Source organism: Pelophylax lessonae (genome assembly GCF_965119305.1).
Source record: "Pelophylax lessonae genome assembly, chromosome: 5".
NCBI lineage: Eukaryota > Metazoa > Chordata > Amphibia > Anura > Ranidae > Pelophylax > Pelophylax lessonae.
In genome coordinates this window covers 538,455,183-538,482,789 of record NC_138772.1, presented here as the reverse complement: position 1 = coordinate 538,482,789, position 27,607 = coordinate 538,455,183, and the positions used below count along the sequence as shown (strand labels likewise).

General features: G+C 42.6%; 1 protein-coding gene across 1 annotated transcript in view; it reads left to right on the top strand.

The window, feature by feature from the left end:
• COL22A1 (collagen type XXII alpha 1 chain) overlaps positions 1 to 27,607 on the top strand; it is a 624,908-nt gene that overhangs the window by 396,660 nt on the left and 200,641 nt on the right. Inside the window, exons 25-28 of the mRNA XM_082257569.1 lie at positions 1,719 to 1,772; positions 6,171 to 6,224; positions 13,853 to 13,906; positions 26,750 to 26,803. Coding sequence (XP_082113695.1) covers positions 1,719 to 1,772; positions 6,171 to 6,224; positions 13,853 to 13,906; positions 26,750 to 26,803 — 216 coding nt within the window. The remainder of the gene's footprint in view (positions 1 to 1,718; positions 1,773 to 6,170; positions 6,225 to 13,852; positions 13,907 to 26,749; positions 26,804 to 27,607) is intronic.

Genomic DNA, 27,607 nt, shown 5'->3' with positions numbered 1-27,607 from the left:
AAAAGAAAAAAGCAAACGGAATGTGTGAACAGGACTGTAAGGTAATCATTTTATTAAGCAACGGGGGCTTTGATTGGCATTCAGAGTGCTTTACAAAAGCGTGTTCAATGCCACATTTTATAGCAAGTGTAAACGAGCCCTCACTGTGTTTTATCATGTGGGAATATCTCTCCATTTTATCTACATTTACAATGTATCCATCCAGCCCAGGAATTTCTCTCCTTACCCTTGTGCTCCCTCTAGTGTTCAAAAATCAGAATGTTAGAAATCCTCCTTTCACCATCCTCTGCCATTGTAAATAATGGAATAATTATCTTCCCCTGTGACTCACTGTTTTATGTATGCTCATCCCGCAGTAATTAAATCTTGATTTTTGTATTAATCACACATTTCTGGTGATAAATAGGTAGTATTTATTTTAAAACTAGAAGACGTGAAATGTTTAATCATTTTAATTGCCGTAATGTAGGTCTATGGTAGGTCGTTTTCTGAGTCACACAAATAATCATTTTACTGCTGCCAAAGCTTGTAAATGCCGTATTAATGAACAATGGTTTTATTTCAGAAGGAAGGCGGTGATTTACCTAGAACTAACCAAGGGGGGGTTCCTTATGGTGGTGGGACAGGGGGTAGAATACAAAGATAGATAGATAGATAGATAGATAGATAGATAGATAGATAGATAGATAGATAGATAGATAGATAGATAGATAGATAGATAGATAGATAGATAGATAGATAGATAGATAGATAGATAGATAGATAGATAGATAGATAGATAGATAGATAGATAGATAGATAGATAGATAGATAGATAGATAGAATAAGATAGATAGATAGATAGAGCAATTGACAGAGCAATTGATAGATGGAATAAACTATTTTTTTTCTTTATTTATTAAAGATAGATACATTTTGTCTATATCGTATTTATTAAATGTAGATTGATAGAAGTTTGAACACTTCAGAATGATTCAGGCAGAATGGACACATCTACTCTCCTGTTATATAAGCTGGCCAAACACAGATCAACATTTGGTCAGTTCAGGCTGACCCCCGAATTCACATCCATGCATGTTCCCGTTCCTGTTCATGTGTTGTGTTGTGTTATCTAGACTCCCTTTCCAATGTGGTCTTTTATATACTGGAGGCTTCCATCTGGATTAGTCAGTTAGCAAGGAATCTGTGACCTCCTTACATATTATTCTCCATGAAGTCACATGTTCATCGTATACTGTACCATTGTATCAACTTCACCACAGATATTAACACCAATCAGAGACGGTATTTTACTTGCCAGACCTAGACTGGGCATGAGGAAGATCTTTTGTGAAGTTGATATACTGCTATCTGTGTCCTCCTTGGGGACTTTCTCTCTCACTTCCTGTCCAAGTGACCCCAGGGCAGGAAATGAGAGGGTGTGGGTGTCATAAGGACAAAATCGAGGGGGGAGTGATGTTAAACCTCCCCAGCTGGGACACATACGGCAGTAAAAACAAGACAAAGGTTCTAATTGTCCCCACTTTATATGGTTGGGATATACTATAAAAGATATTGCAAAGTCGGTATTTTATCTCACAGATTTGGTTGCAAAATCACCACTGTGACTTTCTTTTTGATCATCCCTGTATCCCTTGGGACCGGCCAATTAACTGTGTGCCCCCCCCCCCCGGTCAGTGCACTGTATCTGTAATAATTGGTTTCTGATTTCATTTTAGGGTCCTCCAGGGCCAGCCGGTGTTGCTGGACCACCAGGTGAAACTGGTCTCCAGGTATGTATGAATTATTTCTCAAATTTTTATGATACAATCATCTGTGCTCCAGTGCAAGAAAATCTGTCAATGTCACTGATCAATTGGCCCAACTCTGAGGTCCAAATTTACTCCCACCACCCCGAGGCCATTCCAGCAATAGGTTCTGGCCAGTCAAGAAATGCATTGTGTCCTCTTCCACTTCAGTCTTCCCTTGGTGCTGAATAATTTTGGTTAACATTTCCCAACTCAAAATGATAGCCAGGAGTTGCTCTGTGAAAAGGACCATCTGACCCAGTGTTACTAAACATTGTTTACTTCAGTTAAAGCAACCTAACATAATATATATATATATATATATATATATATATATATATACTGTATATCATTTGTTCCTATTGCACCCCTTAATAAAACTTAGTGGACCATAATCTGTCCTATCTACCTTGTTCTCCCCCTTTATTCAGATTTTCATTTCTAATAACCATTATTATTTAAACTTTTATCATTATTATTATATTTTTTTTTTATATCGACTTAAAAAAAAGTGTTACTGTAAACAAGAAGCATACATTGTATTTTATCATGCTTTTTTAAAATACGAAGGATAGAATAAAAAGCACACTTTTTATATACAGTAACACCTTTTTTTTTTAATTGGCACTAATCAAAGTAGAACAAAAATGTGTTTTTATTGGTTTTGTTACTTTTTTTCTCTAGTGCCCTAAAACATGAATTTCTTTTCAAGACAGTATCACCAAAAGGAAACCTTGTTGGTCCTAAAGTATTTGTAGATGAGGCGGTTATATTAGCCGAATTTTTTTTTTTTACTTGATTCTATATAAGGGTTTTGTATAATATGATAAATATAATCATTATTATTATTGATAATATTATTATTGTTATTATTGTGGTTGTTATTATTTTTATTCAGGAGTTATTATTATTATTATTAATATTAGTAATATTAATATTAATGTTAATATGATTATTATTCAAGAGTTGTTGGTATTATAATTATTTAGGACTTATTAAAAAAAGTATATTTATACTGTGTGTGTATATATATATATATATATATATATATATATATATATATATATATATATATATATATATATATATATATATACAAAATAACTAAAAAGTACAATAGAAATGTGCATACCAAAAAAATCCTGAATAATAATAATAAATTGTAACTAATAATAAAATAATAATAATAATAATATTAATAATAATTGAACAGAATACTTTATAGTTTTTCCTTCGGGATTAATAAAGTATAAAGTATTCTGTTATTATTATTATTAATATTATTATTATTCAGGATTTATTTAGTATATACATCTCTATAATATGATAGATATAATAATAATAATAATTATTATTATTGTTAATATTAGTATTATTAGTTTTGTTATTGTGGTTGTTATTATTATTATTTCAGGAGTTATTATTATGAATAGTATTATTATTCAAGAGTTATTATTATTATTTAGGAGTTATTTATATATATATATATATATATATATATATATATATATATATATATATATATATATAAATACATTTATAATTATAATTTAATAAAATACTTTATTGATTTTCCTTTGGGATTAATAAAGTATAAAGTATTCTGTTATTATTATTGTTAATATTATTATTATTCAGGATTTATTTAGTATATACATTTCTATTCTACTTTTTAGTTATTTTGTTTTTTAATTGGTCACATACGTAGTACACATTAATTTATTTTTTTTCTTATATTTTTTGGTTGAGACACACATTATAGTTTTATTGGTGGTGTTGTTTACAAGCTGAGGCTATGACGTATGAGATTCGGACAGATTATTAAACACTTGGCCTCTTCCAGAACCCAGCTGCACAGTGATATTAATACATTACAGGCGTCAAACTCCCACACATCTGATTCATACAATAGATTATTCTGTGAGTACGTGGGCTCTACTGTTCACCTGTATGGACTTATCTCGCATTCGGTGTTTGAGCTTCAAACTCTGTACTGTATATACAAGTCTACAGGTCCCCCAAATGTCCGACTCCGGAGAAAATATTCAAGCAGCATGGTATATAGAAATTATCACTATACCAAATGGCCTGAGCAAAAATTCTAGCAGAACTATAAGAAAAACTTGAAAGTACTTAAAGCCAAGCCCAACACTGTATATATATATATATATATATATATATATATATATATATATATACATACACACACACACACTATATTACCAAAAGTATTGGGACGCCTGCCTTTACACACACACAAACTTTAACAGCATCCCAGTCTTAGTCCGTAGGGTTCAATATTGAGTTGGCCCACCCTTTGCAGCTATAACAGCTTCAACTCAGGTGGGCCAACTCAATATTGAACCCTACAGACTAAGACTGGGATGCCATTAAAGTTCATGTGCGCGCAAAGACAGGTTTCCCAATACTTTTTACAATATAGTGTATATGTGTGTATATATACATATACTGTATACAGCCTCAACTCCATCCCACCATAGAACAATCAAATTTTACAGCAGTACCGCACCGTCTAAAAATCACATTGTGTTCCAAATCCTCCTCATTGTCCAGTCTTAGTCCTCTTCGATATTGAATGGTGCTCTGAGTCATTTTATAAGCACAGGGTGTCATGGACACACCCCCTGGAGGTGTATAATCATCCTGACCCAGAGAAGAATGATGGTGGTGGTATCACAGTTTATCTACCAGTACTTACTCTCTCAATGCTCCAGGGCTACAGCATTCTCTATCATCCCTTTCTGGATTGAATGACGCCCAGTATAATTCAGCCTATTTCCTATGAGCCCAGGTTTTTATGGACACACCCTCTGAAGGTGTATCATTACCCAGACCTAGGCTCATAGAAGAATGATGGTGCTCCATCATCCTCCAGAGGGAGATGACTACACACAATAGTTGTGATGTTGTCAGGTATCCGGTTTAGGCATCCTTCACACTTGAGCATTTTGTAACTAAAAACTCCAAAACGCTGGAGGAGAGAAATGTAATGCATCTCTATGGAGTTGGCTCAAATCTCCACTCCAAGTCACCTGAAGCTAAACACCTGAAACTCAAAAACATTTTGGAGCTATATTTGTAGCCTGCTTTGGTCAGATTGGTGCATTTTTTAAGCGTTTTTTTTTTCCTTATAGAAATGCATTGAAACACGTGAATTGCATGTTTTGAGCGTTTTTGTGCATTTTGTAAAACATTTAGGTGCTTTTTATGCTCAAATGCAAAAAAATAAAATAAATAAATAATAATAATATAATAATAAAATAAATAAAAAAATAAAATAAATTCAATATATATATATATATATATATATATATATATATATATATATATATATATATATAACTTAATAAAATTAATTCGATATACATATATATATATATATATATATATATATATGTATATATATATATATAAATATATATATATAAATAACTTAACCCCTAACCCTAACTCAGTTATTTATGTATTTGTTTATTCATTTATTATTATTACTATTTATTTATTATTTACGTATTGATTTGGTCAGATTGGTGCATTTTTTAAGTGTTTTTTTTTCCCCATAGAAATGCATTGAAACACGTGAATTGCACGTTTTGAGCGTTTTCGTGCATTTTGTAAAACATTTAGGTGCTTTTTATGCTCAAATGCAAAAAAATAAATAAATAAATAATAATATATAATATTAATATAATAATACAATAAATAAAATAAATAAATAAAATAAATTATATATATATATATATATATATATATATATATATATATATATATATATATATATATATATATATAAATATAAAACTTAACCCCTAACCCTAACTCAGGTATTTATTTATTTGTTTATTAATTTATTATCTTTTTATTTTTACTATTTATTTATTATTTATGTATTTTTTGCGAGGGTTAAACCCTAAGCCTTAAAAAAAAAAAAAAAAGTAAATAAACACCAGAAAAAAGAAGATGTAGCGGGTGAAAAAGCTGAAAAAGCTAGAAACAAATGATAAAACAGATGATATTTTTTTCTCTACAGGCTAAAAAAAAAAAAAAAAAAAAAAGAAAAAAAAAAACCCACCAATGCTCGAAAATGTGCAAAAACACCCAAAAATATAAAATTGTGTGGCAAAAATACAAAAAAATGCCTAAAAACAGGACACTCAGGTGTGACTGCTGCTCAACATGCCATCTCTACTACTGCAGAAACATAGGCAATGTACTGTATAATCTCTGTATGTTTGGTAATGTAACACATTTTGAAACAATGTTTTTTATTTTTTTAATATATAATCAGTTTACATGTTTTTGTTTTCAAGAAAGAAAAAAAGTACAATGTGACCAGCTTATTTTCTCCCACTTTTTCTCTAGGGGTTGCCTGGTGAAATTGGCTTTCCTGGCAAGCCTGGAAAAATTGGCCAACCGGTAAGTGTCGCAGATGATGGTGAATTTATTCTACTGTTTTTTAAAATACATTTAATTGAAGAAAAGTTTAAATAATAATAAAAAATGCAAAAAAAAAAAATGACAACTCAAAATTATTGCTAACGCTTTGCTGGCCATACTTCTCCTGTGGGCCACAGGGTTGCACCTACTTTTGCTCTCCTGTGACCCAAAATCCGCCGACAACGTGCTGAAGCCCGCTGCTGGCTGACATCAAAGATTTGGCTCTTGAAAGATCTTGACAATAATGTTGGGATCCACCCAGTTGCCTGGCATGCAACTGGCTTAGCCAGCTGCTCTCACCTACTCCACAGCCTGGCGCTCCAGTGAGCGCTGGAGGGTCAGCAGGGGAGGACTGGGCCAGGGGGCAGGGGGGCAATTGCCCCCTGGGCCGCTCTGTGCCCTGTAAAAAGGCTGCACCGCTCCTGCCACAGACATGTCTAAAGAATTCCTGGTGAAGAGAAGTAAAAAGTCCCCGCCACTGACCTACTGAGTGCAGGATGAAGACAAGGACAGAGACACTGATGGGCACTGACTGGCAGCACTATGGGCACTGATTGTGGGCACTAATGGTGGGCACTGATGGGCATTGGTTGGGGGGACTTATGGGCAAGCTTTCTTTACTTAACAGTAATCAGGGCACTGATGACCTGTCCTAGGCTCCCCAGTGAGGAGGAGCTGCTGATCGGCTCTCTTACTCTGACAGTGTGAGGCGAGGAGAGCCGATAAATGGCACTTCCTCATTTACATGTGACCGGCTGTGATTGGACACAGCGGATCACATGGGTAAATAGCCATGTCATTGGCTCTTTACCAAGAACGGGGTCGCGCCGTGTCCTAGCAACACGGCGCGGCCATGGTCGCCGCACTGTGCGCCCCTGGGCATCACGAGAGAGGCCGTTCTGGTGCGTCATCATATGTTGGCGTCCCAGAACGAGAGCCGCACCACTCCACCATCATTTGATGGCGGGGGGAGGGTGGCAAGTGGTTAATAGGCTGGCTTTGATGCAATGCACGATAATGCGTGAAATACATAAATGCACATGTGGTAACACAGCACCATGGGCCGCAAAGGCTGCAAGCGGGCCTCAATGTCTAAAAAAGACACAATGGTTAATTCTAACTGCTTGCCGACCGCCTGCCGCAGAAATACTGCGGCAGGCTGACTTGGCTGCGTGAATCGTCATACCTATATGGCGATCCGCGGAAACGATCTTAAGGGCACACGCATGCTGCTGGAGGTGTGTACGTGCCCTTATCTGCCAGCGGGGAAGCTGATTCATGGGGCTGGTGGCCGCAATTGCCATTGGGCACCCACGGTCCCTCCCCATGGAGAGAGAATGGCAGTCTGCTCTTGTAAACACAGCCGGCCGTTGTTCTCTCTGGAATCAATACAGAGTTCCTGTGTTCCCCCTATTTAGGATCACAGGTCTCTGTGTTGACTCCACCAGCCCCCCCCCCACAGTTTGAAAGCACCCCTTGGAATACATTTAACCCTTTGATCGCCCCTGGGTTAACCCCTTCCCTGCCAGTGTCATTATTACAGTAACAGTGCATATTTTTAGCACTGATTACTGTAGTAATGTCACTGGTCCCCCCCAAAAGTGTCAAAAATGTCAGTTAGGGGTCTGATCTGCCCGCCGCAATGTCGCAGTCCCACTAAAAATCGCCGCCATTACTAGTAAAAAATAAATAAATAAAAATGACATAAATCTTTCCCGTAGTTTGTAGACACGATGACTTTTGCCAAACCAATCAAAATACGCTTATTGCGATTGGCCTAAAAGGATGGGAAAAAATTAGATTTTTAAAAATTTTTTATTGGGAATGTTTTTTTTTTTTTTTTTTCAGAATTGTCACTCTTTTTTTGTTTATAGCACAAAAAATAAAAATCGCACAGGTGATAAAATACCACCAAAAGAAAGCTCTGTTTGTGGGAAGAAAGGACATCAATTTTATTTGGGTACAGCGTCGCAGGAGCCCGTAATCGTCTGTTAAAGTAACGCAGTGCCGATTCAGAAAAAATGGCCTGGTCATTAACCACTTGCCGACCGCCCCACGCAGATTTACTGTGGCAGGGCGGCTCGGCTGCACATAATCACATAGATCTAGACACAGCGATCTTCACAGAAACTAATAGAAGACCCTTCTGCTTATGTAAACAAGGCAGGTGGCTATCCTGTCACATAGGCAGAGTAAGATCAGGCATCTCAGCAAAGCTGAAACCTCAATCTCTGTGTGCCTTTCACAGAGCCCCCCCCCCCCCACAGTTAGTAAGCACAGAGGCATACATTTAACCCTTTGATCACCCTCAGTATTAACCCATTCCCTGCCAGTGTCATTTATACAGTAACAGTGCATAATATTTAGCACTGATTACTGTATTAGTGTCACTGGTCTCCAAAAAGTGTCAAAAATGTCAGTTAGGGGTCTGATCTGTCCGCCGCAATGTCGCAGTCTAGCTAAAAATCGCAGATCACCGCCAGTACTAATAAAACAAAAACAAAAAAAAATAGCAGAATACAAATTGGCCTAAAATGATGAAAAAATTAGATTTTTTATTTTTTGGGGGGGAATGTTATATAGCAGAAAATGAAAAAAATATTGTTTTTTTTTTTTTTTTCAGAATTATCGCTCTTTTTTTTGTTTATAGCGCAAAAAATAAAATTTGCAGAGTTAATCAAATACCACCAAAAGAAAGCTCTATTTGTGGGGGAAAGAAGGACATTCATTTTATTTGGGTACAGTGTCGCATGATCGCGCAATTGGTAGTTAAAGTAACGGAGCGCCGAATCGCAGCCTTTCTGGCCCAGTAGTAGTTAAAGCAGTTGTAAACCCAATAAAAAAAATAAATAAAAAAAAAAAAAAAACTGCAAGACAAAGGCATAATGAGCTAGTATGCATCGCATACTAGCCCATTATGTATAACTTACCTTAAAACGAAGCCCCGACACGGACCCCCGGACATCGCTGCGGGCGCTGCCATGATCCCTCGTCGTCTCTTCCGGATTCGGCGGCTCCGGCGCGCTGATTGGCCGGAAGAGATGGCTCCGGCGCGATGATTGGCCGGAGCCGCGATGACGTCACTACCGCGCATGCGCGCGGGAGTGATTTTTCCGGCAAGCTCCCGGCAACTTAATTGAAGGTCCCCCCGGACCTTCAGAGCGCATGCGCCGCTCGCGCGAGCGGCTGCATGCACTGTAAATATCTCCTAAACCGTGCCGGTTTAGGAGATATTATTTGTACCTACAGGTAAGCCTTATTATAGGCTTACCTGTAGGTAAAAGTGTCAAAAAGCGGGATACTACGGCTTTAAGAAGCTGTTTTACTTTATTGTTCCAGCAGAGGGCGCACCTGGTTAATTCTATAGATCATGATTGTTTTAAACACTTTATTCTCAATCATGTGTATGGATGAAAGCTACAGAAATAAAACTGAGAATCCATTGGTTGTGATTGTGGATATGTATAATGATCAGGAGTCGTGTCCTGGATACATATAGAATATGATAATGTAGCAGATGGAAAGGAACCAGAACATAAGGACTGATAGTGGGACTAAAGTGTCACATAGGATGGATGAACTGCGTTCGACATCACCAGTAAACTGCGTTTTTTTTTTTTTATGTTGGCATCAACATTCTCATCCTTTATGCTACACTTTAAAAAGCAATGAATGGGACTTCCACCATTTGGTGGTGAATGGATAACTGCCATGTAAAACACATGCACCCGGAAGATTCACCTGCAGTGAATGTTTGTTGCGGTTCAGCTTTAAAAATCTGCACCTATGTGTCAGGAAGGATTCTATGATAAAGTTTAGATTCAGTAATATTATTGCCATTAGACGTTACTGGGAGAGTTTACTTTTCACTATGATGTCATCAGAACTAGAATCTAGAGTCTTTAACCACTTAAACACCGGGCACATTCACCCCCTTCCTGCCCAGGCCAAACTTCAGCTTTCAGGTGTTGTCACACTTTGACTGACAATTGCGCGGTCATGCAGCGCTGTATCCCTTTTTACATTTTTAGCATTTTTTGTTCCACAAATAGAGCTTTCTTTTGGTGGTATTTGATCACCTGTGGGTTTCTTATTTTTTGCTAAACAAATGAAAAAAGAATGAACGTTTATTTATAAAAAAAAAAAAAAAAAAAATGTTTTTCTTCATTTCCATTATAACATTTTGGAAATAAGTAATTTTTCTCCTTCACTGATGTGCGATAATGAGGAGGCACTGATGAGGAGGCATTCATTTGCAGCACTGATGGGCACTGATAGGCAGCACTGATGGGTGGCACTGATGTTCAATGATGGGCACTGGTGGGCACTGATGTTCAATGATGGGCACTGATGGGTGGCACTGATGGACACTGATGAGGAGGCACTAATATGCAGCGCTGATGGGCACTGTTAGGCGGCACTGATATGGAGCACTGATGGGCACTGATAGGAGGTACTGATGGGTAGCACTTATGAGGAGGCACTAATATGCAGCACTGATGGGCACTGTTAGGTGGCACTGATATGGAGCACCGATGGGCACTGATAGGCGGCACTGATATGGAGCACTGATGGGCACTGATAGTCAGCAATGATGGGTGGCACTGATGTTCAATGATGGGCACTGATGTTCAATGATGGGCACTGATGGGTGGCACTGATGGGCACTGATGAGGAGGCACTAATATGCAGCACTGATATGCACTGTTAGGCAGCACTGATATGGACCACTGATGGGCACTGATAGGCAGCACTGATGGGTGGCACTGATGAGCACTGATGAGGAGGCATTGATGTTCAATGATGAGCACTGATGAGTGACACTGATGGGCACTGATAAGTAGGCACTAATATGGGCACTGTTAGGGAGCACTGATGGGCACTGATAGGCGGCACTGATTTTCAATGAGGGGCATTGATAGACACTGATTAAGAGGCACTGATGGGTGGCACTGATGGGCACTGATGAGGACGAACTAATATGCAGCACTGATGGGCACTGTTAGGCATCACTGATATGGAGCACTGATAGGCAGCACTGATGGGTGGCACTGATGTTTAATGATGGACACTGAAGGATGGCACTGATGGGCATTGATAGATGGCACTAATAAGGTGGCACTGACATGCGTCACTGATGTGCACTGATTGGCACCCCTGATGGGCACTGATTGGCATCCCAGGGGGCGCACTTGTGGGCATCCTGGTGGGCACCTCTGAATGGGCTGCACTGATAATCAATGCACACCCCCCCCCCCCCCCTTTCAGGAGAGCTGCTTATCGTCACTCCTCTACTCGTGCCCTGTCAGCGCAAATAGAGGAAAGCTGATAACTGCCACTTCCTTTTGATGTGACAAGCTGTGATTGGACACAGCTGATCACATGGTAAAGAGCTTCCGTCATAGGCTCTCTACTGAGATCGGAAATGCAGCCCGTCAGAGCGACCCACCGCACTGCAGATTGCCGCGCTGCGCGCCCCAGGGGCTTGTCCTGCTGGACGTCATATGAAGCCCAGTCAGGATAATGGAACCACAGCCAGGCCGTCATTCTGCTATAGGCCAGGCGGGATGTGGTTAAAGCGCTATGAACAAAAAAAGGCCGACACTTTTGAAAAAAAAAAGCAATTTTTTTTTTACTTTCTGTTATAAATTATATCCAATAAAAAAAGAAAAAAAAATACATTGATTCAGGCCAATATGTATTCCGCTACAAATATTTGGTAAAAAAAAAAATCCTAATAAGCGTATATTAATTGGTTTGCACAAAAGTTATCGCGTCTACAAACTATTGGATATATACTGGAATTTTTGTTTATTTATTTTTATACTAGTAATGGCGGCAATTAGCGACTTTTAGCGGGACTGTGATATTGCGGTGGACAATCGGACACTATTTATCACTTTTGAAACTTTGCGGAAATTTACACTTGTGGGAACAAGTAACACTATTATAGTGATCAGTGCTAAAAATATGCACTGTCACTGTTCTAATGACACTGTGACACAATGGTTGGGAAGGAGTTAAACATCTAGGGCGATCGAAGGGTTAAATGTGTGCCCAGCCAGTGTTTGTGTACTATGTGTGGTATGGATTTTATTCCCTGCTTTGCAGGGAAACAAAACCTAGCAAATCCCGATGACACCACAGAACTCTGCATTGTTTACATAGGAAATGTCCTGTGTCTCCTCCAGATCAGTGGGTGCCAGCGGACATCCATTGGCCGGCACCCCCTGATCGGCTTCTGCTGTGACTAATCACAGCAGAAGTGGCACGCAGGCGGTGTGTGCTCCCTACCTAGAAGTGCAGAATCCATATACCGTATATATATATATATATATATATATATATATAAATATATATATATATATATATATATATATATATATATACACGTGATTCTGCACAGAGCGGTCGCCCTGTAGCAGTTAATCTACTATGGGGGAGTCATCGTCTGGTTAAACACAAAGCCAAAACTGTAATATATTGCAGCTTACCAATCATTAGATGTGGCGGCTGCTTTAGTTTTCTTTTTTTTTTTTAAGGCCTTTTTCCCCTATGTTTTCACCCGGTGATCTGGCCAATGACACACCTTCTGTTTTAGAGTGTCCCCACTCTGGATGAAGGAGCACAGGGGGCACAGCAAACAGCAGTGTTGTCAGTCTGGGGGGAGGGGAGTGTTAGATGGATTAGCAAATTGAATGACACTAAGAAATTGAAGCTGAACTCCAACTCACATTATATAATCAGTTAGGATAAAAGTTTTACATAAATAAATAAAAGCTGATCATTGTAAGCAACCCCGTTCAGTGTTAGATGGTTTGTATCATCCCTGTAAACTGATACATCTAGAAGAGAGCTTGTTCTTTTGAAAAACAACAGACTTTCCGGCTGGATCACCAGATGAACAAACTGTGGAAGAAAAAGCATAAAAATTAACGAATGCAGCAAATACATGTAAGCCACAATATAATATATATATATATATATATATATATATACACACACATATATATTTTTTTTTTATAAAAGTGGTGTAGATACATTGTAAATTAATTTTGGTTGAATGGGGCAAAAGCGTATATTTTCAGGTTATTTTCTCTGCTATTCGAATAAATAAATGTAGATAATACTGCTTTATGACCACTAGATGGCACAGAGTAGCATATCTATTTCCTATGATAGCAGCATCTGGTGGCCATAGTGCCGTATTTTCCACATTCAAACATTAAAATTGCAGGAAATATTAAAAAAAAAAAAAAAAAAGATTATCTCCATTTACAAAGAACAAATTTGCATGCAGTTTCAATGGATAAACAGTAACAGATATACAGACTTTTTTTTTTAATACACCCCCTTTGTTACTTTTTTTATACAATAAGGCTTTGCTCTGTGGAACAGAAATATAATATCTGTACAGCTATAGTAATTTAGGAAAAAGTTTACATGCGCTCAGCCATGACATTCTTTATTTTTATTTTTTTATTATCCTTTAGTTTTACTTGTATGTTGTCCCCTGTGATCTATATCTTTCAATAAATGAGAATATAATTATATACTTATATGCTATACCTATCAAATATATAATCATTGGAATTGTTCATGTTTAGGGATCTCCTGGCAAAGACGGCACAGACGGTGTGGATGGAAAACCAGGACAAAAGGTGAGTTGACATAATTTTTTAATGATAAACAATTGAGCAATGTTAAAAAATAATTGTACTTTTTTTTTTCTTTAAAGAATATATATATTTTTTTATTTTAAGAATAAAAAAAAAAAAAAAAAAAAAAGCATAATTGCACCTTTGGTAAAAACTGATATATAAAGTATCCTATAAGCTGCACATCGAGGCAGACCCGCTGGGGTGTAGTATGTAGCAACCTCAGCCTGGGCTCCTACCAGGCCATGTCCCCAATGCGTTTTGCCCTGCCGCTCAGAGCTTAATTATGTTCCCCCTATGGTCAAGCTTCAAATTCCCCAATGTGTTGGGGAAGGGGCCTGGTAGGAGCCCAGGCTGGGGTTGGCACACAAACTACACCACAGTGGGTCTGCCTTGATGTGCGGCTTATAGGATACTTGCTTTACTACACACTGATGTCTGGAGTTGGGTCAAGCTTCTTCCCCAGCCAGCACTTACAGGGATGGGCACAGGACTAGCACCCCTTCAAAGCCTGAGTGTCCCACATACATTTCCGTTCAGTTCACAGCCAGTTCGTTGTTCTTTAGATTGTAGGGAGGCGGGACTATGACCAGTGGGAGTAAAAAACAGGTAAAATAATGCTCCATCCTTGGTATAACTAGGAGGAATAGTGCCTCACCCTTGGTATCACTGGGAGGAATAATGCCCCATCCTTGGTATCACTGGGAGAAATAGTGCCCGATCCTTGGTATCACTGGGAGGAATGGTGCCCCATCCTTGGTATCACTGGGAGGAATAGTGCCCCATCCTTGGTATCACTGGGAGGAATGGTGCCCCATCCTTGGTATCACTGGGAGAAATAGTGCCCGATCCTTGGTATCACTGGGAGGAATGGTGCCCCATCCTTGGTATCACTGGGAGGAATAGTGCCCCATCCTTGGTATCACTGGGAGGAATGGTGCCCCATCCTTGGTATCACTGGGAGAAATAGTGTCCGATCCTTGGTATCACTGGGAGGAATGGCGCCCCATCCTTGGTATCACTGGGAGGAATAGTGCCCCATCCTTGGTATCACTAGGAGGAATAGAGCCCCATCCTTGGTATCACTGCGAGGAATAGTGCCCCATCCTTGGTATCACTGGGAGGAATGGTGCCCCATCCTTGGTATCACTGGGAGGAATAGTGCCCCATCCTTGGTATCACTGGGAGGAATAGAGCCCGATCCTTGGTATCACTGGGAGGAATGGTGCCCCATCCTTGGTATCACTGGGAGGAATAGTGCCCCATCCTTGGTATCACTGGGAGGAATAATGCCCCATCCTTGGTATCACTGGGAGAAATAGTGCCCGATCCTTGGTATCACTGGGAGGAATGGTGCCCCATCCTTGGTATCACTGGGAGGAATAGTGCCCCATCCTTGGTATCACTGGGAGGAATGGTGCCCCATCCTTGGTATCACTGGGAGAAATAGTGCCCGATCCTTGGTATCACTGGGAGGAATGGCGCCCCATCCTTGGTATCACTGGGAGGAATAGTGCCCCATCCTTGGTATCACTAGGAGGAATAGAGCCCCATCCTTGGTATCACTGCGAGGAATAGTGCCCCATCCTTGGTATCACTGGGAGAAATAGTGCCCCATCCTTGGTATCACTGGGAGGAATGGTGCCCCATCCTTGGTATCACTGGGAGGAATAGTGCCCCATCCTTGGTATCACTAGGAGGAATAGAGCCCCATCCTTGGTAGCACAGGGAGGAATGGTGCCCCATCCTTGGTATCACTGGGAGGAATAGTGCCTCATCCTTGGTATCACTGGGAGGAATGGTGCCCCATCCTTAGTATCACTGGGAGGAATAGTGCCCCATCCTTGGTAACACTAGGAGGAATAGAGCCCCATCCTTGGTATCACTGGGAGGAATAATACCCCATCCTTTCTATCGCTGGGAGAAATAGTGCCCAATCCTTGGTATCACTGGGAGGAATGGTGCCCCATCCTTGGTATCACTTGGAGGAATAGAGCCCCATCCTTGGTATAACTGCGAGGAATAGAGCCCCATCCTTGGTATAACTGCGAGGAATAGTGCCCCATCCTTGGTATCACTGGGAGAAATAGTACCCCATGCTTGGTATCACTGGGAGGAATAGTGCCCCATGCAGTTTGGAGACCACTGCCATAAACGAATAACCTTTTTTAAAAAGAAGTAAGTGTAAAGATGCCAGTTGAGTCATGAAAGGGGAATTGTGATTGGTTATGGTAAATACGCTTTGCTCTTTGCGGAATAGGTCTCTTAAACCTCCTCACATTTCTCATTAAATTCACCCTTAAAGCCCAACTGAACTGTGAGTTTAAAAAAAGACCTTTGCTGTCTTGGTGGAAGTAGTAGTCTCTCTGCAGAGTACAACACTGCCACTGCTGAAGCAGAGTTAAGCTAGATTTAGACACGTGGCAAAATTTCCATGCCCAAAAAACAATACTGAATTGAGATTGCCAGAAAGCCGTAACCGCCGCGCAAACGTGCAGCAATTGCGTGCAGTAGGTCCAAAATGGCCTGAATGGATTGTGCTTGGAGCAGATGGAGGCGGAAACAAGACCAGTCACCCTTCACAGGGAGAGAGAGAGGAGCAGTGAGCGGTCTTTATTACCGGAAGCTTGTAAAGAGGACTCGGATTGGTCAGGTGTTGGCTCCAAACTGTGCCCCACCCCTCTTCTTCTTTGACAGCCACTCACCTGTTCTTGAGTTACCCTTCCACCATATTCTGTCATACGTCCAGCCTGAGGCCTGCTCATGGCATCCCCTGCCTGAGGCCTGCTCACAACATCCCCTGCCTGAGGCCTGCTCACGACATCCCCTGCCTGGGGCCTATAATATTTGAGAATGAAGGAATGTCCATTGGCATTTTCTCACACTTTACTGTTACTCTTCCATTCCATGACAAATCAGATGGACATACTGGAAGAATCACGTTGAAGGGGGTTCTCCAAAGAGCTGAGCCATTTTTACACAGTTTGTGACTGTGATAACCTGTGCAAGTCCCCTGCCCTACTTCTTCTTGGATAGGACAGCCAACAGCCACTCACCTGTTGTTGAATTAACCTTCCACCATACTGTGTCATACGTCATGAGTATGTGGATATAGTAATGTATCATGAGTTGTAGATATAGTAATTAGGAATGGGCTCTGTGTTCAAGTCGAACATAAGTTCGACTCGAACATCAGCTGTTCGTGTGTTCGCTGAAGGCAGGGTGCCTTTGGCCAATCATGGCTCAGGGGCTAAGTCCATGCCCCACACTATATAAGGCTGCTGCTTACATGGCAGCCATTTATAGTGTGTGACAATAGAGGTTAGGCTACGTAGTTAGTGGATAGTGAGTTCAGTCAGTTTAGGGCAGTCAGTGTAGTGTACAGGCATACTCCACTTTTAAAATGTATGGCTATGTTGTAGTCCTGGGTCCCCTCTCGGTACTACCCAAGTTTGGTGTCTCTTATGATTTGTAAGCAGTGCCATGTCAAGCTGACCTAGATTTCCCATAGATGCCAATGTTAAAGATGGGGAGCAGTGCCATGCCAAGCTAACCAAGATTTTCCATAGATGCCAATGAGCGCTGAAAGTTGAAAATTGGTCTGGGCAGGAAGGGGGTGAAAGTGCACTGTATTTAGGTGGTTAAGGGGAACCCTATGACAGAATAAAAAATAAAAAAAAACAGCATGGCCCCCCCCCCCAAATAAAAAAGATTTTAAGGGGAACTCCACGGTAAAATGTAAAATAAATGAATAAATAAATAAATGGCTTGGGGTCCACCCCCCAAAATCCATATCAGACCCTTATCCGAGCATGCAGCCTAGCAGGCCAGGAAATGGGGGGACAAGTGAGCACCCCTCCTCCTGAATTATACCAGGCCACTTGCCCTCAACATGGGGAGGGTGCTTTGGGGTGTTGATGGGGACAAGGTGTCACGGAACCATGAACCAGACGTGCAACAACAGATAAGTGAAAATAAGAAGGCTTTATTGAAAATCAAGCTGTAAAGCAAAAGTCCAAACGGATGGCGAAACCGAGGCAGAGTCCTAGCGAAGCCAGAGGTCAGGGACCAGGAGGGTAGTCAGACGAAGCCGGGATCAGGAACCAGCAGGGTAGTCAGACGAAGCCAGGATCAGGAACCAGCAGGGTAGTCAGACGAAGCCAGGATCAGGGGCCAGAAGCAGCAGCAGTCTAGAAGCATGTGAACACAGGAGGACCAAGCAAGGAACTGAAGCCACAGACCTCCTATATATATGAGCTAGGCATCCAGCTCCTCCCAGTGGGAAGGAGGAGCCGCAGGGTGGGAGGCTACAAGAAACCCAGAAACCAAGATGGCCGCCAGCACATGTCAAACGAAGGAGAACAGCAAGAAGGTAAGACCATGACAGTACCTCCCCCTCAAGGGCCCCTCCTCCGCGGAGTAAAGAACGGTTTCTGAGGGAAGCGTGCGTGGAAGGCTCGGAGCAAGGCAGGAGCATGGACATCTGCGGAGGGAACCCAGGAACGCTCCTCTGGACCATAACCACGCCAATGAACCAAAAACTGCACCCGACCGCGGACCAGGCGTGAGTCCAGGATATTGCTCACCTCATACTCCTCACGATTGCCCACTTGGACCGGACGAGGCCGAGGAACCGAGGAATTGAAACGATTACACACCAGTGGCTTCAACAGGGAGACATGAAACACGTTGGAGATCCGCATGCCAGGAGGAAGCGCAAGGGCATAGGCTACCGGGTTTACCCTGCGAAGCACTCGGAAGGGACCAACAAAGCGAGGCGCCAGCTTGGGAGTGGGCACTCGAAGGTTGAGGTTGCGGGTGGACAACCATACACGGTCTCCGGCCTGGTAGGAAGGAGCAGGCGCACGTCTGCGATCAGCCTGGAGTCTCTGGCGCTGCGCAGAGACCTCAAGGGACTTCTGGATCTGTACCCAAGAAGCACGTAGGACGGAAAGGTGATCCTCCACAGCTGGAATATCCTGGGGAGAGAAAACCTCCGGTAACACGGCAGGTTGGAACCCATAATTGGCCATGAAGGGAGACGTCCCAGAGGAAGAGTTCACCGCCGTGTTCCTGGCAAACTCAGCCCAAGGCAGGAGGTCAACCCAATTGTCTTGGTGATCGGAGACATAGCAATGAAGGAATTGCTCCAAGGCCTGATTGGATCGTTCTGCGGCCCCATTGGACTGAGGGTGGTAGGCCGAGGAGAAGGAGAGATTAATCCCCAACTGGGAGCAAAAGGCGCGCCAGAACCTGGACACAAACTGACTCCCCCGATCCGACACAATCTCCTTGGGCAAACCGTGCAACCGGAAGACCTCCCTGGCAAAAATCGTGGCAAACTCCTGTGCAGAGGGTAACTTCTTGAGAGGAACACAGTGGCACATTTTGGAAAATCGATCCACAATCATGAGAATGACCGTATGGCCTCGGGATGCAGGGAGGTCCACAATGAAATCCATCCCCAGGTGTGACCATGGGCGCTCCCCGGTGGCTATGGGTTGCAGCAGGCCCAACGGAAGGTGCCGAGGGGAATTACTCTGGGCACAAATGGAGCATGCCGCTACATATGCGGCGATGTCGGAACGTAGGGAAGGCCACCAGAACAGACGTGAAACAGCCCAGGACAGCTGATTCTTTCCAGGATGCCCCGCGGTCTTGGAGTTATGGTAGTTTCGCAACAACCGAGTGCGCAACTCCTCAGGCACAAAACATCTGCCGTTGGGTCTCCCAGAGGGAGCACCAGATTAAGCCGCCAAAATCTGCTCACCCAGGGGAGAGGTCAGGCTGGTGCGAATGGCGGCCAGGATCTGATTCGGAGGTATGACCGAAGTCGGAATCGACTCCTCCCTGGACAGGTCGGAGTACTGCCGTGATAAGGCATCCGCCCTGATGTTCTTGGAACCGGGTAGGTAGGAGACCACGTAATTAAAATGTGACAAGAACAGAGCCCAGCTGGCCTGACGTGGTGTCAATCTCTTGGCCTCAGAAAGGTAGGTCAGATTCTTGTGGTCCGTCAGGATGAGGACCGGAACCACCGAACCCTCGAGCAAGTGCCTCCATTCTTTAAGGGCCTGCACGATGGCCAATAACTCCCTGTCACCAATCTGATAGTTGCACTCCGCGGAAGACAGTTTCCGGGAGTAAAACCCACAAGGAAGCAGAGGACCCTCTGGTGTTCTACGCTGAGACAGAAGGGCGCCTACTCCCGTCTCAGACGCGTCCACCTCGAGGACAAAGGGCAACCCAGGGTTGGGATGCGACAGAATCGGAGCCGACACAAAGGCGGACTTTAGAGCCTCAAAAGCTCGGATGGCCTCGAGCGGCCAGACCTGGGAATTACTGCCCTTCCTGGTCAGATCCGTGAGAGGCTTGGCTAGCATGGAAAAGTCCCTGATGAACTTCCGATAATAATTGGCGAAGCCCAAAAAGCGCTGCAGGGAGCGAAGACCACTGGGCTGGGGCCACTGTAAGACAGCCGAAACCTTCTCAGGATCCATGGAGAACCCCTCAGCGGAAATGATGTAACCTAAGAAGGTTACCTGGGATCGGTGAAATTCGCATTTCTCAAGCTTACCGAACAGCTTGTTCTCTCGTAACCGTTGCAACACTCGTCTGACATCCAGAATGTGGGTCTCCATGGATTCAGAATATACCAAGATGTCATCCAAATAGACCACCACACACTGCTGCAACAGGTCACGGAAAACATCGTTAATGAATTCCTGAAAGACTGCGGGCGCATTGCACAACCCAAAGGGCATAACCAAGGATTCATAATGACCGGTCCTGGTGTTAAACGCGGTCTTCCACTCATCGCCCGCCTTGATCCTTACGAGGTTATATGCCGCCCTCAGGTCGAGTTTGGTAAAGACCGTGGCCCCTTTAAGGCGATCGAACAGCTCGGAAATCAAGGGTATCGGGTAAGCGTTCTTGATCGTGATGCGATTGAGACCCCTGTAATCGATGCAAGGCCTCAACTCACCGCCCTTCTTTTTCACAAAGAAAAATCCAGCCCCTGCCGGGGAAGAGGATTTGCGAATGTGTCCACGTGAAAGCGCCTCCACGTACTCCTCCATGGCCTCATTCTCCGCTACCGACAGTGGATAGACCTTGCCACGAGGAGGAACGGCACCAGGTTGTAACTCGATGGCACAATCGTATGGGCGGTGCGGAGGTAGGGCAACCGCGCGCACCTTATCGAATACATCCCGGTACTCCTCGTATTCAGGAGGCAACAGAGAGTCCGAGGAAGTACACAGCAACTTGACAGGCCCATGGATGCAACTAGCCCCACACTGCGGTGACCACGAGAGGATCTCGGCCGATCTCCAAACGAAAGTCGGATTATGCTTCTGGAGCCAGGGGTACCCCAAGACCACCGAGTAGTGTGGAGACGAAATAACCTGGAAGCAGACCGACTCTCTGTGAACGGCACCAATGGCTATCCCCACTGGAAGGGTCTCATGAGTCACGTGTGGCGGCAGAAGGGGTCTGCCGTCTATCGCCTCAAGAGCCAGTGGAGAACCTCGGGCCTGCAGAGGAATGGAATTGGCGGCAGCGAACACACTATCAATGAACAAACCACCAGCACCAGAGTCCACCAACGCCTGGGTCGTCACTGAGCCCCCGACCCAGGAGAGGACAACAGTGATCAGTGGTTTGTCAACACGGGAAACCGGGGACGAGGAGACTCCACCCAAGATCTGCCCCCGACAGGATCTCAGGTGCGAGCGTTTCCCGGACGGTTCGGACATGCCAACCGAAAATGCCCACCGAGACCACAGTACATGCATCGACCCTCGCGTCTTCGGAGTACCCTCTCCCCCTCGGACAGGCGAGCAAAGCCCAGCTGCATGGGTTCACCCCCAGCCAAGTCATCCCCAGGAGGCGTGGCAGGAGAGGGAGGCACGGGTGGGACAGCAAAGGTAGGCGCCAATCTGTTAGGAGGCCTCCGCAGACTCTCCTTAAAGGAAGGTCTCTCCCTGAGTCTGGTGTCAATCAAAATCAAGAAAGAAATAAGAGACTCGAGCTCCACTGGTAGGTCCTTAGCTGCAACCTCATCCTTCAAGGCATCCGAGAGACCATGAGAGAAAGCAGCGACCAGAGCCTCATTATTCCAGCCCACCTCTGCTGCCAGGGTACGAAACTCAATGGCGTATTCAGCTACGGATCGTGAACCCTGTCTGATGGACATAAGGAGCTTCGCAGCAGAGGCAGCACGAGCCGGCACATCGAATACCCTCCGAAGAGAAGCAACAAAACCGGAAAACTCGAAAACCACCGGATTGTTGTTCACCCATAAAGGGCTGGTCCAGGCCAAGGCCTTGTCCGAGAGCAGCGAAATTAAGAAGCCCACCTTTGATCTCTCAGTAGGAAAGGCATGTGGCAGCAACTCAAAATAAATGCCCACCTGGTTAAGGAAACCTCGGCACTGAGTTGGCTCTCCCCCAAAGCGCTGTGGAAGGGGGGCAGAACCGGTCATACCCCGAAACACCGCAGGCGCAACAACAGGTGTCGGGGTAGACTCTGGCGCAACAACTGGAGCGGCAGTAGGAGCGGGCCCAGGAGCGACAACCGACCCATCGGCAACGGGAGCTAAATTAGCCGTGCGTTCAAGCAAGGTTTGCAACGCCACGGCGAACCGACCCAACAGGTGATCCTGCTGATCAAGTCTGGCAACCAGCGTGGGTAGCGAGGATGGCCCTGTACCGTCAGAATTCATGGCTTGGTCCTAATGTCACGGAACCATGAACCAGACGTACAACAACAGATAAGTGAAAATAAGAAGGCTTTATTGAAAATCAAGCTGTAAAGCAAAAGTCCAAACGGATGGCGAAACCGAGGCAGAGTCCTAGCGAAGCCAGAGGTCAGGGACCAGGAGGGTAGTCAGACGAAGCCGGGATCAGGAACCAGCAGGGTAGTCAGACGAAGCCAGTATCAGGAACCAGCAGGGTAGTCAGACGAAGCCAGGATCAGGAACCAGCAGGGTAGTCAGACGAAGCCAGGATCAGGAACCAGCAGGGTAGTCAGACGAAGCCAGGATCAGGGACCAGAAGCAGCAGCAGTCTAGAAGCATGTGAACACAGGAGGACCAAGCAAGGAACTGAAGCCACAGACCTCCTATATATATATATGAGCTAGGCATCCAGCTCCTCCCAGTGGGAAGGAGGAGCCGCAGGGTGGGAGGCTACAAGAAACCCAGAAACCAAGATGGCCGCCAGCACATGTCAAACGAAGGAGAACAGCAAGAAGGTAAGACCATGACACAAGGGCCTCTTCCCGACAACCCTGAGCTGTGGTTGTGGGGGTCTGCAGGTGAGGGGCTTATCGGAATCTGGAAGACCACTTTAACAAATGGGCCCCCCAGATCCCGCCCCACCCCCCATCTGAATGGGTATCGGGTACGTAGCACTCGAACCCATTTACCAAAAAAGTGCAAAAAAGTAAAAACCACAGGAAACAGTTTTTGACAAGTCTTTTATTAAAAATAAAAAAAATAAAAAATGTCCCTCAATGTAAATCCTGTATCAATCACGATTCTTGCCGGACCTGAAAAATAGAATTCCTCCTCACTATGGGCCCCGACGTACTCAGCCGGGTGCACCTGCGCCCGGACCAGCCGGCACAGTCGCTATTATGCAGGGACGCCGCGGCTGTCTCCGAAGGCAATAGATGGTGGGGGGGATATACGGGTCAGCTGTATACACCCGCGTCCCTTGCTATGACTACGCATTTCGGAGGCATGGCCTCCTTCCTCAGGTCACGCCCACACTGCTTCTCAACCACAATATATATATCTAATAACCCCCTCCTATGCCCCTCTTCTTAAAGGGGCCATACTAGGAGAGGGTTGGTCACATTGTGAATAGCTTAAAGGGCTAAAAGGCAACCTAAATGACCATCAAGAATACATTGTATATAACTATAATGATAAATAAAACCACTTTAAAAAAGCACACTTTCTTAAAAAAAACTTTTAAAAAACACTTTTAAAACACTCTTGGAAACCTAGAATTAATGTATAATAGGAAGTGGTAAAAAAAAAAAAAAAAAATTATATATCTTTGTTTTTTTACATTTTTAAAATATTTTAGAAATCTCTCCTCTTCCTTTTTTCCTTTTTTTCTCTTTTTTTTCCTCTCCTTTCCCCTTTTTATTTTAAAAAACACTCTTCAAAAAATACTGAACCTTAAATGAAAGTACTGACCTCTATTTCTTCAGTTAGCCCCTCAGGGGATATGGAATTAAAAGAAAAAAAAAAAAAGTCTCTCACCTACATAGCCGTGAGAAAATCCAACCAGCCAACTTTGAATGGTTAATTGGTCAGCGCATGAACTGGTGAAAAATCTTTTTATGTCCTGGTGTACAGTGCCTTGCGAAAGTATTCACCCCCCCCTTGAACTTTGTGACCTTTTGCCACATTTCAGCCTTCAAACATAAAGATATAAAACTGTAATTTTTTTCTGAAGAATCAACAACAAGTGGGACACAATCATGAAGTGGAAAGAAATTTATTGGATATTTCAAACTTTTTTAACAAATAAAAAACTGATGTTAATACTTTGTAGCGCCACCTTTTGCTGCGATTACAGCTGTAAGTCGCTTGGGGTATGTCTCTATCAGTTTTGCACATCGAGAGACTGAAATTTTTGCCCATTCCTCCTTGCAAAACAGCTCGAGCTCAGTGAGGTTGGATGGAGAGCGTTTGTGAACAGCAGTTTTCAGTTCTTTCCACAGATTCTCGATTGGATTCAGGTCTGGACTTTGACTTGGCCATTCTAACACCTGGATATGTTTTGTGAACCATTCCATTGTAGATTTTGCTTTATGTTTTGGATCATTGTCTTGTTGGAAGACAAATCTTTGTCCCAGTCTCAGGTCTTTTGCAGACTCCATCAGGTTTTCTTCCAGAATGGTCCTGTATTTGGCTCCATCCATCTTCTCATCAATTTTAACCATCTTCCCTGTCCCTGCTGAAGAAAAGCAGGCCCAAACCATGATGCTGCCACCACCATGTTTGACAGTGGGGATGGTGTGTTCAGGGTGATGAGCTGTGTTGCTTTTACGCCAAACATAACGTTTTGCATTGTTGCCAAAAAGTTTGATTTTGGTTTCATCTGACCAGAGCCCCTTCTTCCACATGTTTGGTGTCTCCCAGGTGGCTTGTGGCAAACTTTAAACGACACTTTTTATGGATATCTTTAAGAAATGGCTTTCTTCTTGCCACTCTTCCATAAAGGCCAGATTTGTGCAGTATACGACTGATTGTTGTCCTATGGACAGAGTCTCCCACCTCAGCTGTAGATCTCTGCAGTTCATCCAGAGTGATCATGGGCCTCTTGGCTGCATCTCTGATCAGTCTTCTCCTTGTATGAGCTGAAAGTTTAGAGGGATGGCCAGGTCTTCGTAGATTTGCATTGGTCTGATACTCCTTCCATTTCAATATTATCGCTTGCACAGTGCTCCTTGGGATGTTTAAAGCTTGGGAAATCTTTTTGTATCCAAATCTGGCTTTAAACTTCTCCACAACAGTATCTCGGACCTGCCTGGTGTGTTCCTTGTTCTTCATGATGCTCTCTGCGCTTTAAACGGACCTCTGAGACCATCACAGTGCAGGTGCATTTATACGGAGACTTGATTACACACAGCTGGATTCTGGAAGCAGTTAAAGGCGCCAGGTTTTTAAAAATATCAGTATTCAAAACAGCCGATCTTGGCGTTTTTAATGCTTTTAAGTGCAAAGGAGGAATTTGGGGTCTTATAGAGCCCAAATGCCTCCAAAAAGAAATACCTGACATGTGAATACCCTCAAGTTGTAAAGCGCTGCTTAAACTGTTGACGCTATATAAATCCTATATAATAATAATAATAATGTGACTATTTCTGTCACAGAGATGTTTATATTCCTTGTAACAGCAATAAAAGGGATTAAAAAAAAAATAATAAAAAATTAAAGCACCGCATCCTTCCCTGCTCTCGCTTAGAAGCAAATGCATAAGTCGCGCCCACAAATGTATACAGTGTTCAAACCACACATGTGAGGTATCACCGGATTGTTAGAGCGAGAGCAATAATTCTAGGACATGACCTCCTCTGTAACTCTAAAATTGTTAACTGTTAACAATGTTTAAAGCGTCACCGATTTTTAAGAAAAGTAGTTTGTTGCCATTCCACTAGCGTGCACAATTTTAAAGCGTAACATGTTAGGCATCTATTTACTCGGTGTAACATCACCTTTCAAATTATAGCAAAAAATTGGGATAACTTTGGGATAAAAAAAAAAAATAAAAATTGGGCTAACTCTACTGTTTTTGTCTTTTTCTTTTTAATTTATTGAATTTTTTATTTTTTTTTCAAACAAATTGCGTTTGAAAGACCGCAGCGCAAATACGGTGTGACATAAAATATTGCAACGACTGCAATTTTATTCTCTAGGTCAGGGATCTCCAAACTACGGTCCTCCAGCTATTGCAGAACTACACATCCCATGAGGCATTGTAAAACTCTGATATTCACAGACATGACTAGGCATGATGGGAGTTGTAGTTCCTGAACAACTGGAGGACCATAGTTTGGAGACACCTGATCTAGGGTCTCTGCTAAAAATATATATATATATATATATATATATATATATATATATATATATATATATATATATATATATACATATATAATGTTTGGGGTTTCGAAGTAATTTTCTAGCAAAAAATACTGATTTTAACTTGTAAGCAATAAATGTCAGATTAACAATTAGGTGGTTGATTGTTGCATTTTCTAGACTTGGATGTTATTTTGGCAAACCTGTCTCACTGACATCTATCTGTATGACCCCCCCTACAGGGTGAACAGGGTGAACGTGGCTTGGATGGAATTCCTGGACAAGTTGGCCCTAAGGTAACCATATCTTGTGTGATAATGTATTAAAGTCAATGGAAATTCTGGATGTCTGGAGTGTACAGAGCAGCTTAAAGCGCAATTTACTCACATAATTCTCACATGCGGCAGTCCTTGCTGCTCCTCTGAAAAGCAACCCATGGTGGTTTGCATTTCAGAGGGCAGATGACAGGTGGCAGGGAGGCGATACGACACCTCCTTACCTCGTGTCCTTAACTGTAAAAAGCCTGAACCACAATGTTGAAAATTTTTCAAACCTTGGCTTGGTCCAACCATGCAGCAAGGTAAGTCATATTTATGGTCAGAATATATCTTTGGCATATCTTTTCTGGGTCAGGACCTCAAAGTCAGAGGTCCCACCTGACAGTCATCAACCAGAATTTCAGGATTAGACATCAGCAGTTGTGGCCTCCATGGTTTTCTCCAGAAATCTTTTCTTATTATTTTGTTATATACATTTAAAAATTAGCTTTTGTTTGTGTATAAATTGGCTATTATTATTATTATTTTTATTATTATTATCATAAATAATAATAATAATACTATTTATAGTATTATTATTATTATTATTATTCATAATAATAATAATACTAATAATACTAATAATAATAATAAAAAAAAAGACAATATTAATACTAATAATAATAATGATAATAATGAGAATGATGATGATGATGATGATGATGATGATGATGATGATGATGATGATAATAATAATAATGATAATAATAATGAGAATGATGATAATAATGATAAAGATAATATTATTATTAATAATAACAATGATAATAATATAATGATGAT